The sequence below is a fragment of the Drosophila sechellia genome, chromosome 2L (genome assembly GCF_004382195.2).
Source record: "Drosophila sechellia strain sech25 chromosome 2L, ASM438219v1, whole genome shotgun sequence".
In the NCBI taxonomy this organism is placed as follows: domain Eukaryota; kingdom Metazoa; phylum Arthropoda; class Insecta; order Diptera; family Drosophilidae; genus Drosophila; species Drosophila sechellia.
The window spans coordinates 6384189-6398485 of NC_045949.1; the positions used below are offsets into that span (position 1 = coordinate 6384189).

A 14297-nucleotide genomic window follows, 5' to 3' on the forward strand; every position below is an offset into this window, starting at 1 on the left:
GTGTAGTCGCCGCCGTAGAAAGTCTTCAATTTCTTTTCTGTGAAAACTTTTTGCACGAAAATGCAGTCGTCAATGTCATTGTGTCTAACCTCACCTTGCCATTTGTGAACGTGTTTTTCTCTTTGTTTGGCTCTTTTCCGCCTCTTTCCTTTTAATAATTATGTGTATTTTCCAGAGCTGTAATGTTGAGTTTTCCTTTTTTTTTTGGGCCGCTAACCAGCCGGAACTTTTCTGCGGCTGCTCCAACAATTTTCACTCTCTAAAAACTGGCTTGCATCGTTTATCATTTTCCTATCTTTGTGCAATTCATTGTTTCTCTTTTTTTTTGCATCTCGTCTCTGGAATTGTTTAAATGTGGCCTGTGGGAAAGTTTATGTACTTTTATTGGTTAGCTACTATTTTATGGACTCAAAAGCATTAGTACGCTGTTTTATTTATACATAGCATACAATTCACGATGATTGTTGTGCAAGTTAATTGGTTGAAATACAGAAAATACTTCTTTTCTGTTTTATAAGTTCGTTAAAACCCTTTTTCCTATAAGCTGCACATAATTTATCAGCAAAAACATTGTGTTCCGCTCTCAACGAAAACTTTTTGGCCCAAGTTTTTTATTTTGTCCAACGCTCTTTATAATCCGCATCGCATCTTTTTCATATTTCCGTAACATTTTCGCTAAGCTCGTTTTTGTTTTATGCTTTCTATTTCTATTTTTTTTAAGGAGCACATCCAACGCGAAACAAATTTCCTGTCTTCAGTTTGGTAGTTTCGCTCGGCAGCGAGGTTTGTTTTAGTAACTAAAGCTCGTTGTTTTTGCAGATGGGCGGGGGTGTTGGCCATGTCGGAAATCCGCTGCAGTTGTGTGGTAGGATGAACACTCATAAGGCCCACTGTACCATGTAGTAGCATAGTTTTAGGTATGAAGCCCATAGTGGCAGATCATATCCCCGTTAGGAATAAGAATATTATTGTGATCTCGCTCTTACTTATAAGCTAGCATTAAGAGATAAGAATGTATACATAGCTCACTGAAAAACGCATACACACTTGAGAGAGCATAGAAAAAAGAGGAATAGGCGAGACGCGTCATTCGGTGGCGTGCGCTTGAAGAGTAAAGTTGAATAAAGGAATTGTGAGATTATTTAAAAGATATAGTGCGTATATTCATTTTTCGGCGTCCACAACATCAGAAGTGGTCATTACCCACTATGCCTGACATTATATGGAGTGAATTCTCAGTGACCCAACTAAAGAAGTGGTTGGAAGCTCTGGGACGCCAGACTTCCGGCACAAAAGCGGAATTAATAGTGCGTCTGCAGGCCATTTCCCCAGAAACGCGTGGCGATTCACCGCCAAATAACGGATCAGCAACAGAAGAGGTGGAGGAATTGGATGGAGCTGCAGCCTGGCCAAAGCAGAAGGAGCCACAGGGTGGAGACACGCGCGCGATCCCGTTCGACGAGCAGTCATTGCTGTCAGAATCTTTGGAGAACCTCGACCTGGATCAGCTATCGTTGGTGGATACAGAGAGAGCCACTCTAAAAAAGCTTCGGGACGAGATAGAGGCAAACATGGCTGTGCTGCAGAGGATCCAAGCGGATATCGACGACGCAAACAAGAGCAAGTCTGCTCAAGCTCGCCAGATCAATGACGTCATCGAGAACAACAGCAACGGAGACCGCGACAATGTTAACATATGCGCTAACAGCACCGACGCCAATGTTTACAGCATCGACGCCAAGGCTAACAGCACCAAGGTGACTATCGCCGCCGACAACATCGATATGGGACATACCAGTGTTGGAAAAGAAACCGCTGGTAGTGTTGTTCAGCACCAGAGTCGAATTGTAAACAAGCTTCTGGAATCTCCTGCAACATCCCTTGCCTTGGCTAAAGAGGTAACGATGGAGTTTGACGGCAGCTTATGTGCGCGCAACTGGGTCACGCAGTTTCAGAACATCGGAAAAATTTACAATTTGGACGACGGATGCATGCACATGCTGCTAATTGCCAAACTAAAAGGAGACGCACAGCGCTGGCTGCACGCAAGCGCCACACGCATCCTAGAATCTACCGACCAGCTGTGCGAACAGTTAATCTTGACATTCGAGGTCAAGATGTCAAAAGGGGAACTGAGGAATGCATTTCAAAAACGCGAATGGCATCCGGATGAGAAATTTGCTGTTTACTTCGAGGACAAGGTGATGCTGGCCAACGACATCAACATCGATCTAGAGGAGCTTCTGGAAAACATCATTGAGGGAATCCCAGCACCAGCGTTGCGCAACCAGGCGCGCATACAGTGTTTCTCCGAGCCGATGCAAATTCTACGGGCTTTCTCGGAAGTCCGCCTGCCGAAGCACAAAACAGGGAGCGGTTCAGCAAAGCGCCTTGCTGGAGGAGGTGCAACCAATAAGGACTTACGATGTGCCAATTGCAACTCCAAAGGGCACTTCGCCAGGGAGTGTCTCAAGCCAAAGAGGGAGCCCGGATCCTGCTATGCCTGTGGGGCATTTGGACACTTCGTCGGACAATGCGCGGAGCGCAAGAGCGCCAATATCAACAATTATGTAAGACTTGTCAAGATTTTTTTTCAGAATAGCTATAAAATCCCATTAATTACAGAATGCCTCATAGACACAGGGAGTCCAATATCATTTACAAAATTAAGCAATGTATCCAAGGAAATTAATTTAGAATCCGCTGCAGAAACCTATTTCGGGCTGAATAAAAGCCAACTGACAATACATGGAAAAATCTTATGTTACATTATAAAAGAAAAAATTAAATGTTATTTTTATTTGTACGTGGTCCCAGACGAGTCTATGAGTCATAATGTAGTTCTTGGGCGAAATTTCATGGAAGCGTGCCAGTTGAAACTGGATCCAGACGCCTTGGGAAGGATAACGGTCAACCCAGTCGATAGAAAAAAATATAGAAAAGCAAACAGTAAAACAGTCAGTTATATTGTTAGTGAAACAGTTAGTGAAACAGTTAGTGAAACAGTTAGCGAGACAGTTAACGAAGAGGTTGATGAAACAGTTAGTCAAATAGATAATGAAACAGTTAATAAGACAGTTAATAAAACAGCCAACGAAGCGAGTAGTATAGTTAGTCAAACTGTTAACGAGGCAGGTAGCAAAACGATCATCGAAACAGTTATGCCTTTAGCCAACTTCACGACGGATTCCGGACTTTATGCTGCGGTTGTGCCCAGTTATGAAGAAGCTGTTAGAGAAATTTGTAGCATTGATCACTTAGAGGATGAGCAAATGAACTTCATGTGCGGCGAAAACTATAACCAAGCCTTAAACAGTCAGTTAAAGGAGATTATTAAACGCAACTACCTGAGCATTAATAAGCCTACCGAGCCTTTAGTCAAATGCGAAATAAAACTTTGTTTAGAAACGTCAAAACCATTTAGCTGCGCCCCAAGAAGACTTGCCTACTCAGAAAAAGAAAAATTACAAAAACTATTAGATGACTATTTAAAAGAGGGAATTATTCAACCTAGTAAATCAGAGTATGCTTCACCAATTGTTTTAGTCAAAAAGAAAACAGGAGACATAAGGCTATGTATAGACTTTAGAAAACTGAACAAAGTGTTAATTAAAGACAATTATCCGATACCGCTTATCGATGACCTCTTAGATAAGCTAGTCAACAAAAAAGTTTTTTCGAAGCTTGATTTAAAAAACGGTTATTTTCATGTATTCGTTAATAAGGAATCAGTTAAATACACCTCATTTGTTACACCGTTAGGGCAATTCGAATTTCTCAGAATGCCAATGGGCCTAAAAACTGCATCGGCGGTGTTCCAAAGGTTTGTAAACGAAATTTTCGAGGATCTTATAAGGGATAACAAAGTAATTGTATACATGGACGACATCATGATTGCCAGCAAGAACTCGGAGGAGCATTTAGAAACCTTAAAGGAAGTGTTCATCAGATTAGCTCAAAATAAATTGGAATTACGAATGGATAAATGTGAGTTCTTTCAGACAAATATTAAATATTTAGGATTCATTATAAATGGTGAAGGCATTAAGGCTGATGACAAAGGAATAGAGGCCATACAGCATTTTCCAGTTCCAGACAAAATACAAGCCGTTCAAAGTTTTCTGGGCTTATGTTCATACTTCCGTAGATTTATAAAAGATTTTTCAACATTAGCGAAACCTTTATATGACCTTTTGAGAAAAAATGAAAAATTCAAATTTGGAGAAAAGGAAATGAGCTGTTTCTCAACTCTTAAGGAAAAGCTGGTGCAGGCACCGGTCTTAGCAATTTATAATTTCAAAGACGAAATAGAACTGCACTGTGATGCAAGCGCTCTTGGTTTCGGTGCGGTGTTATGTCAAAAAAAAGAGGATGGAAAATTACACCCAATATTTTATTTTTCAAAGCGAACAACAGTCGCTGAGGCAAAATATCACAGTTTCGAATTGGAAACAATGGCAATTATTCACGCACTGCGAAGATTTAGAATATATTTGTACGGAAAACGCTTTAAAATTATAACTGATTGTAATTCTCTTACTTTGACGCTTAACAAGATTGAACTTAATCCGCGAATAGCTAGATGGGCGTTAGAGCTCCAGAACTACGATTATGAGCTCATACATAGAGAAGGTAAAAGGATGCAGCATGTTGATGCTCTTAGTAGGTGCACGAATATTTTGATAGTGGAATCAAATACGTTTGAAGACAATTTAGTAATCTGCCAAGGCAAGGATCAAAAAGTTCAAGAAATCAAGAAACTACTGGAAAAAAATGAACATAAGTTGTTCGAAATGAGAAACGGAATAATTTATAGAAAGTGTAACGACGGCAGACTTTTATTTTATGTTCCCACAGACATGGAAGATCATATTCTATATAAATATCACAATGAGATCGGACACATAGGTAGAGACAAAATGTTAGATGTTATTTCTAAATCTTATTGGTTTCCCAATGCCAAAGACAAATGTTTGAGCCATATAGAAAATTGTTTAAAATGTGTTGCGTTCTCCCCTAAGACAGGCAAGGAAGGATTTCTACACTGCATTCCGAAGGGCAGCAAACCGTTTGAACTAATACATATCGATCATTACGGCCCAGTCGACTCAGGCAGATCCAAAAAACATATTTTTGTTGTCATCGATGGTTTCACGAAGTTCGTACGTTTATACGCCACAAAAACCACTAATACAAAGGAAGTCATTACAGCCCTGAAGGACTATTTTAGAGCATACAGCAAGCCTAAATGCATCATTTCAGATAGGGGAAGTTGTTTTACATCCAAGGAATTTGATGACTTTATCTTAGAGTTCGATGTTAAGCATATGAAGATTGCGACTGGTTCACCCCAAGCAAACGGACAGGTTGAAAGAGTCAATAGAAGCCTAGGTCCAATGATAGCGAAACTGGTACAGCCAGAGAAAGGCATATATTGGGATACAGTAATAGATAAAGTTGAGCACGTCTTAAATAATACACAGCACCGCAGCATCAAGCAAACTCCAAGCAGAGTTCTTTTTGGGTTAGAGCAAAGAGGAAAAATAGTAGACGAATTAAGAGAAAAACTAGAGGAATTAGAAAATACTGAAGAAGATAGGGATTTGGCAAAAATTAGAAGCGAAGTTGAGAATAATCAAAAAAAGGCTCAAGCGTATAATAAAACACATTATGACAAGACCGCAAGACAGCCGTCAGAATACAAAAAAGGAGATTATGTGATGGTAAAAAATTTCGACAGTACAGCAGGCATCTCTAGAAAATTGATTCCAAAGTGTAAAGGCCCATATGTGATATCTAAAGTATTAAGAAACGACAGATTCTTGTTAAAAGACGTAGAAGGTTTTCAGATATCTCGTAACCCATACCAAGGTGTCTGGAGCATCCAAAATATTAAGCATTGGATAGGCAACAAGAAAAATAAACGAAGACACAATTAAACAATAATAACAATATAATAACAGATTAATATAGTATGTAAATATGTATAAATAAGGTAAAAGAATTCATCATACAACTAAGCAATCAATGTAAACCATGATCAGGGGATCAGCTAGTCAGGACGGCCGAGTTGTGGTAGGATGAACACTCATAAGGCCCACTGTACCATGTAGTAGCATAGTTTTAGGTATGAAGCCCATAGTGGCAGATCATATCCCCGTTAGGAATAAGAATATTATTGTGATCTCGCTCTTACTTATAAGCTAGCATTAAGAGATAAGAATGTATACATAGCTCACTGAAAAACGCATACACACTTGAGAGAGCATAGAAAAAAGAGGAATAGGCGAGACGCGTCATTCGGTGGCGTGCGCTTGAAGAGTAAAGTTGAATAAAGGAATTGTGAGATTATTTAAAAGATATAGTGCGTATATTCATTTTTCGGCGTCCACAGTTGGTAGCCCGTAGTCCACCCGCAGTTACGCCCCTTCTCCTGCACTGCGGAACGTTCCAAGTCGAGTCTGTGGCCATTTATTTATGCATGTGGAGCAAGTCTTTTTTTTTGCTCATTCACTTCGCTTTTTAAATGATCCTTGCTGGGGAAAAGCGAAAAATTCCAATCGACGTTGTCTGAGTGGAAATGTTGGGCGCTGGCGGAAGGGTGGGAGCTTGGCCATGGCATCTTGTCCGACATGTGGGCGTCTTACTCTGGACTGCATTTTACGTAAGTGAGCCGTACCCGTTTAACCGAGAGGAGCCATCGAGCCGAGAGAAGCGAAGTGAAGTGTTCTGATTGCATAAGAACATTCATGTTTGCCCCAGGGCAAAGTGCTCCGTTCGCTGGTCATGCCAAAGGACCAATCCTCCATACCACCAGTCCGTCCGCCTGCGACGAGAAGGTCGAGCAAGTTGCTCAACGATTTATGGCCACTGGCGGCGCTCGACAAAATTCTACTTACCTTGGCATAAACGAAATAAAATAATTGAAGGATGTGTGTGTGTGCACTGCAGGTGCTCCAAGGGTCTTAGATTATGGATAAGGCCGGCTGCCAGGATGGCCCAGAACAAAAGGTGTTGGCCAACTCCCTGCGATGTTGGCCATATTTTGTTGGGGGAAAATATGTTGAGGCTAAAGATACAGATACTACCGAATTTATAAGCAAACTTCTTTGGTAAACTGATTGGGTGATGCACATTTCTAAATGCGGTTTGGCTATTTTTTGTTTATGTTAAGTTTTAAACCCTTCATACTCCATACGCTCTTTTCTAGATAGCTTTAAATCTAGTCGAGATGCACCTCTACACTTGCCAGTGACCTCGATAACTCTTTATTCTCGCAAAATTCGTTGGTTTAGCAGGCACATTAAGACCCCAGCGAAGTGCTCTAGCATCGACCCCTTTGGGCCACCAATCTAAATTACCACAAAATCCAGCTGCTCCGCCAACCTAGCTGGAAACACCTCCACTGCACTCCACTCCACCAACTGGTATATATCCACCTGGGTCGACAGCTTTGTGGCTATCATTAGCACAAGGCACAGATCCTGACCTCCTCCCTCGCTGCTAAACACTGTAATCTCCGGACTGCACTATTTTCGCCGCTCTACCTTTTGGGCACAGATATATTAGCCTAATTTATGCGCGAAAGTTTTCTGTCCACCGCCGAGGAGCCGACAATCTAAGCCCGAATGGCTGAGCAATTTGCGTCCATGACTGTTAATGATTGAGTGAGTTTGGGTTTGAGTTGCAGCTAGTATTAATGTCGGTGAAGGGAAGAGTAGAGAAAAGTGTCGGCTGGAGGAGGAGACGGAGGCCCAGTTTCGATTCGGATTCGAGACAAGTAACTGCAGGCCGCATTATAAATTGTTTCTAGTCATGGCACGCATTTCAGTTAACCGACGTAGTCCGGAGTCGTCGTACCTTCGATGCAGTGGTTCCCTTGGCCAGCCGGCGGAGCAGAGGGGGACTTTCTCTTTTGGCCCGGCACATTATATTCCGTTCACACCGCTGTTGTGGGTTGTATGTTGTTTGTTGTTTGCCTTTTGGACGACTTCTGAGTGCCTTGTCTTTGGCAGTTAATCACAATTTAACTCGCTTTAACTGGGTTACTGTGATGGCAGATGGGAAGCAGTCAGTCATTGTTTTAATTTTTGCCTGCTCCGAGGGATGTGGTGTTGTGTGGTCTTTTCTGCTACGGATCGTTTAGTTTCGTTACGTTACTTTACTTTACGTTTCGTTTCGGCCGCTTTTTCCATCCCATAGTACAAGACACTACATGGTAGTCAATTCTGCTAGCGAACTTTATAAACATTGTCATGCCGGGCTCGTTTTCCTTTGTTGTTGCCTAATGTTTTTTTGCAGTCGTAGAGTATCCGCTTACATCAAATGGCAAGAACAACTTCAGCTACAAAAGCATCTTACAGATTGCAAAGGCAAAAAGTAAAGAAAAACAACAAAAAATACACAACAGATACATTAGAAAACTTCCGTTGTAACGGCTCTAGATATTTTCATGCCCATTCCCCTTTACGTTTGCTGTTAATTTTTTACCTGCCGACTTTTGCATATATACTCATAAATGCATGTACATGGTTCAAACACTGAGAGAAATGTAAAGTCAATTAATTATATATTCATTTATATTATCCAATGATTCCATTATCTTAAAGATCAGTTTAACGCATCATATCTTGATATGCTTTTGTAGTATGTGATGCACATTGTATAAGTTACTTTTGTGTAATTTCTTGCAGTGTACTGTATTTGTATTCGCTCTCCTCCTCGTCACTCGATGAAACACACAAAGAGACAAAACTGTGTCGCCCTGTTCATTAAAAAGCAAATGGCCAGCACTTGTTAAATTAATAAACGACAAAAGAATTGAAGGAAAAAGCGCGATACTATGGCAACCGAGTTCCCGGAAATGGGCGGGGGTCAGTGGGAATTGGGCGAGCTTGAAATGCCTTCGGAGACTGGGAATGTTCTTGATGTTGGTTGCCCCACGTTTCGAATTCCTTTCGGCTTTGTGAATTGCAAAAGCTACCCGAATATTTCGCAACCACAGTATTTTAATGAATTCCCCGGGACTTTGAATTTCAGATACCCATGGAGTGTGATAATCTTAGTTCTTATATTTCACAAAAATTACAAAATTAACCTTGGTTTAAATTCGGAAATTTGCTTACACAATCCTTGACCTCAATCCGCCGAAAACTTTGGCGATAAATTGATTTTTGTGCTGGACCTTTAGTTTTTTTGCTGGCTGGTTAGTTGCATTTTGCTGTCGGATTTGCTAAACAGATTGTCAACATTTAACCTCCGGCCTTGCGTTGGTTACCTGCTTGGCTTCCTGCTCAGCTTGGTTTCCTAATCCCCGCGAGAATCAAAAGCGTAACATCCTCCGCTTGACTTTGCTTGGTATTTGGACTGCCAACGGAGGCGGTTGGCTGGTGATATATTTTTATAAAAGAATAAAAATGCCAGGCTCCGGCTTATTCTTTGCCGGATGGTGTCTCCTCCTCCTCCTCGCGGTTACCCCGCGCCTGTCCTGGCCTTTATTTTATCTCGTTTCCTTGGCTGCTTTCCAAAAAAAAAAAAAGTTCGGTGTCTTGCCTTCGCCACACGTTCTCGAGGCTTAGCTTTTCCGTTTTTCCATCCATTTTTCCGCGTTTCCTTTCGCACGGCATTGTGTGAGTGCGGCCAGCAAGGACCTTCATTTGCGTTACCCGTTACCCACTTGAACTGCCTAAATTCCATGCCAGCCACAAACTCCACCACATACATATTTCATTCCGCTTGTGCTTCTGTTTTCCACATTTCCACTCGCTCCATTTTCTTTCCCTTCTTTTTTTTTGGCAACACGCAAAGCAGAACGATTTGGGGCCTGGGGGAGTGCGGTGCCTACTCTCCAACAACTAATTTCCATAACCATAAGTTGGCATATGTGCGTACGCCGGGTACATCTGTCGATCGCACGTGTGACCCCAAGGTCAGAGGTCCTTTTCTCACGGCCAACTGAGTTACCGCCCAGCTCGTTCGTGAATTAATTCAGTCCAGGTTGCTCTTGGCTTTTATCTGCAAAGTGTAAATATATTTCTGATGTAGTTGAAAGTTGAAATCACCAGTGAGTATCTATGTATCTATGGCATGAAAACTATACTGGTTATTAGCTTAAACGTATAGTCGAATTTGATTTCGTGTTAACAAAACTTTTTAAAAGGCTTTCATTGTCAGAGAAACACGATGGATTTTTATACATTGTTAATGAGTCTTTTGCATATTGTCAGTAAATTAAAAGAAAGTAGTATATTTTCATTTATATAAAAGGTTTAATGAATTCATTTCAGTGATTACTTAGTTGAAATACCTTGTTATATAGCTTGTTATGTTAGTTCAGTATTGCTCTAAATATCTCTAAAATTGTTCCAAGATTGCCAAGGTCAAGTGAATTCCTTCAACTTTGCTATATTTATTATCTTCCTTATTAGCAGATAGCGTTTTTTATGGGCTTTTCCTAAGAACCCACCACAGCCCATATTTATTTACACAAAATTCATTTGTTGAGCTCTGCGTCCAGCTGCGGTTATTGGTTGCTTGTTTATCTGGCCAGCACATTGTAGCTAGCGAAGTGCATAAATACTTGGAATACTGGGGGGGAACTGTGCAGTAAATGGGTCAGTGAGAGGTTTCATTTGGTGGGGCACGTCGTAAACGTCTTATTTCTCTCACTCATTCCGCCCAGTAATCTTCTGCTGACAACCTCTGACAAGTGGGGGCTCCCCAACTGTAACTATTTTTCATATGCCCCCATACCGCACTCATTATATAAGCCTTCCACATGGCATTGCATAATGACGCAGTACCAAAATTTCCCCCGAAACTCCAACCAACACCACCCCTCCCCCCTCCTGTCTTTGTTGCCTCAAACTAAGTTTTAAGCATCGTCGAGCGGGACGATGACGCTCTCTGCGAGCTGTCAGGCGTCGCTCGTTAGTACGTGTTAGTGGCGTAGGCCCCACCGCCTCCCACCACCTCGCCACTCCCCACTAGTCAGCTCCTTTTCCCCAAATTCAGAGAGTCTGCCCCCCATCCCACTGCGACCCCGCGTTGCCCCAAGTCACGTCCTTTTGTTGCAGGCCAAAGTCTTTGCCACTGCAGCAATTGCTGGAAAGAAAGAAAGGCCAGAGGGGGTCTCTTGTCTTAAGATTTCGAGTTTTTCCTCTTTTCCCAGCTATATTTCATTATATTTCATTATATTTCATTAGAAAAACAACTCTTTCAAATACCATGCTATTCGTTTTAAAAATATAATTAGTTTGTCTTTGTAAAAGTTTAAAGTTTACTTAGATGGGTTGTCGACAGCAGAAGTGCAAAAACATCAATTTTTCAATGGGAATTGCTCTTTCTAGCCACGTTTTTGTCTTACCTTAACAACGTTTCATTTAATTTGTTTTTGGCCAACATGCTGCTGTTGTTTCCGCTTTGAAACAAACAACGGACACACAGAGCGCGAATTCTATTATCCAAAAGTCCGTGTTGCAATTTTCTCCGATATGTTCCGCTCAAGTGCCTGACTGACTGACGGAAGATACAATTTAAATTCTAAACAAATTGACTACAAAGAAATTCCTTATAAATGAACTAGATCTATATGCTCATTAGGTGAGATAATCGATATCGTATTCCAACAGCCTGAAGACACCAACTGCCCTCGTTTAATTGTTATAGATCGTCGAGTGAGTGGAGCTTCTCATTCACTTCCCGTATCGAATTTCAGCCACATCGCTGGTTTCAATGGATAGCGGAGAACAAGGTTGTCATGTCACTGGGTCCGTTGCTCAACTCCATCGCCAGTGGACGTCATTATTGGCTCATTATAATTATCAGGTTGCAATTTCTGGCCGCCGCTCTCCAGACAATTCATTCCGCTCTAAATTATTTGTGCAACACTCGGCGGTGGCAGTGGCAGTGGCACTAGCATTCGCCAACTGTAAATTGCTGCCACAATAATCGCAATAATTAAAAGCGAGCCCGGCCACAAATCATGGAAACTGCCGGCCGGCAGACGCAGCGTGAAAAGCGGCAGCGGAAAAGCGCTCGGTAATTGAGGAAAAATCTAGAACAATCTTGGGTTGCATGGTCAGGGATGTGGCAGTGGCTGTCGGATCACTTGGGATCGTGTGGCGTTTTGTGAAAGGGTTCTTGATAACTCATGGCAATTAAAAAATAAGGTGAGCCGGCATGTGGATGCAGCTATCTTCTTGTGTCAGTTTTGCCTGTGGATTATGTCGATTATTGCGGATGTGGCAGAAATTCCAAATTTATTAGATGCGGTGCCTCCTTTTTGCTTGGAGGTTAATATAAGTTGTAAAATATAACGTATATTTCATATTTTTATAGCTTTAGTTTCCTTCGCAGAAAGAAAACTTCCTTCGAGTTGTGTTGGTATGAAAGTTGAACAGCTCACTTCCTTCCGCGTAGAATATAAAATTTAATAAGAATATATATAATATTTATAAAAATATATTAAAATATGCCTTCACCGCAAAAGAATAGGTCATTGCCAAATCACTTGAGCCGCATTATAAAAATTAGCATTTCGTGGCAATTTTTAATCTCGTTCGTTTCAACAAATAAGTGGCATCTGTGCGATAAACAGATACCTGCCGTGTGTGTGTATCTGTAGGTATAAATATATTTCTCGTCTCGGTTTATCTCGCTGGCCTTGTTTGCTGTTGCGGCTTTTTGCCACTTAACCTTGAGGTTGGCGCCCAACGTGACAATCCGAACAGAGACGATTCTCCTCTTCTCTCCTCCAGGAAGCAACATAATGCTTCTTAAGCCCAGTGTGTCAACGCATTCGGACCAAAGCCAGTTAGGTGGTTCGGGAGGTCAGGTGTTACTGTGCCACTGTGGTCGCATAAAAAGATACGCAGCTCACTTTTACTTTTCCCGTTTCGTGGGTAATTTGTTTGCATATGCCACCAAGGTGGCTGTGAGCAGCTGGGCGTGGCAGCTGCGACGGGATGTGTCACCAAGTGGTCGTTCCGATGGCTCCGTGTTGTTTAATTAAGGCACAAAGTCAAGGATTTGCATGCATGAATAACGAGGCAGAAAGAACGGATTAAAAGTTTCATTTTTCGGTTTCCCTGGGCCAATTCGATTCCAGGAAATGAAATTAAACGAATGCGGCTATTTTTTATGGCCAGCAGTTATTTAAGAGCAGCCAGCTGTTATTGCAACCTTGTAGCTTTTTTACCTGCTCATCTTCATGTATCTGTAGTTTCTGTCTTCCAATAAGACGGTCAATATTGTTCCACGGCACACAGGAGAATGCAATTATCTTAATGTTTACACATAGTGGTGTTTTCGAAAGAGTTTTTGGGTTTCTTTCGACGTAAAAATTCCTCAGTTCAATCGATCTGAAAGTTCTATCTCATCGCCTACGTCAATCAACTGGGCGGACTGACTGCAGGCAAGAGTATCTATCAGATACAATCTATCGCGTCAAACATGAGCACAATGCAATTGAAAGGAGTCGACAGACAAACATGTATCTGCCGTATTGATATTACGACGGGGGGGCTGGTGCACATTTTATTGTATAATTTCTATTACCTTTTCAGAGGGGTGAGGGGGGTTGAACGGGGCGTAGCAACCTTGGTTCGCATATCTGCAAGTTGTTTAAATTAGTTCTATTCTTGTGCAATTTTCTACGTGGTACCTTTTGTGCCGCGTCGCCGTGGATGCTGCACTCGCATTCTTCTCCTCGCCATCTCCGTTGTATTGTTAGCCACGCTTCCCAGCCGCACAGCCCCGCCCACCCGTGTGCCGACCCCACCGCCGCCCTCTTATTTCCCCGCAGACAATTGCAGTCGGCGTGTACGTTTTGTATCTGTGCATCTGTATCTTTAGCTGCAAAACGTTCGCACCATGACTGCGCCTATGCTCGCGAATCCATGTAATTTGCGCACATTTCGCTGGTCGTAATAAACGCGAAAATAGTCTCAACTCTTTCCACTCAGTGCAAGAATTTTCCTCTTCTTTGGTGCACTCCAAATTGATTTTATTATGTGAAGATTTGATCCAGGCTGTTGCATTTTCAAGATGATGATTCTATCATTTTCAGATTGGTTGCATTATTTAGTTGTATACTATTATTACGAGTTTAAGATCATATGATATTATAATAATTTAGTTAACTTAATTTTGTCGGGAAAGATCTTAGTGCTATCAGTATTTTAAACTTTTCCCTTGATAGTTTCAACTTAAATGCGTATAGTTTTTTATATTAATAATACCTTTAAGAACTTGGTTTTTATTTCCCGAAGGCAACTGCAGTTGCATTCCTCGCTTGC

At 41.6% G+C, this 14297-nt stretch overlaps 2 protein-coding genes across 2 annotated transcripts in view; both read left to right on the forward strand.

The window, feature by feature from the left end:
• Positions 1-14297, forward strand: part of LOC6611398 (carbohydrate sulfotransferase 4) — a 32562-nt gene that overhangs the window by 6872 nt on the left and 11393 nt on the right. The gene's annotated exons all lie outside the window — the stretch shown is intronic.
• LOC116800211 lies at positions 943-2806 on the forward strand. Its single transcript, XM_032713991.1, has 2 exons — positions 943-2570; positions 2626-2806. The coding sequence occupies exons 1-2, from the start codon at positions 1209-1211 to the stop codon at positions 2635-2637; spliced, it is 1374 nt and encodes a 457-aa protein (XP_032569882.1). The 5' UTR covers positions 943-1208; the 3' UTR covers positions 2638-2806.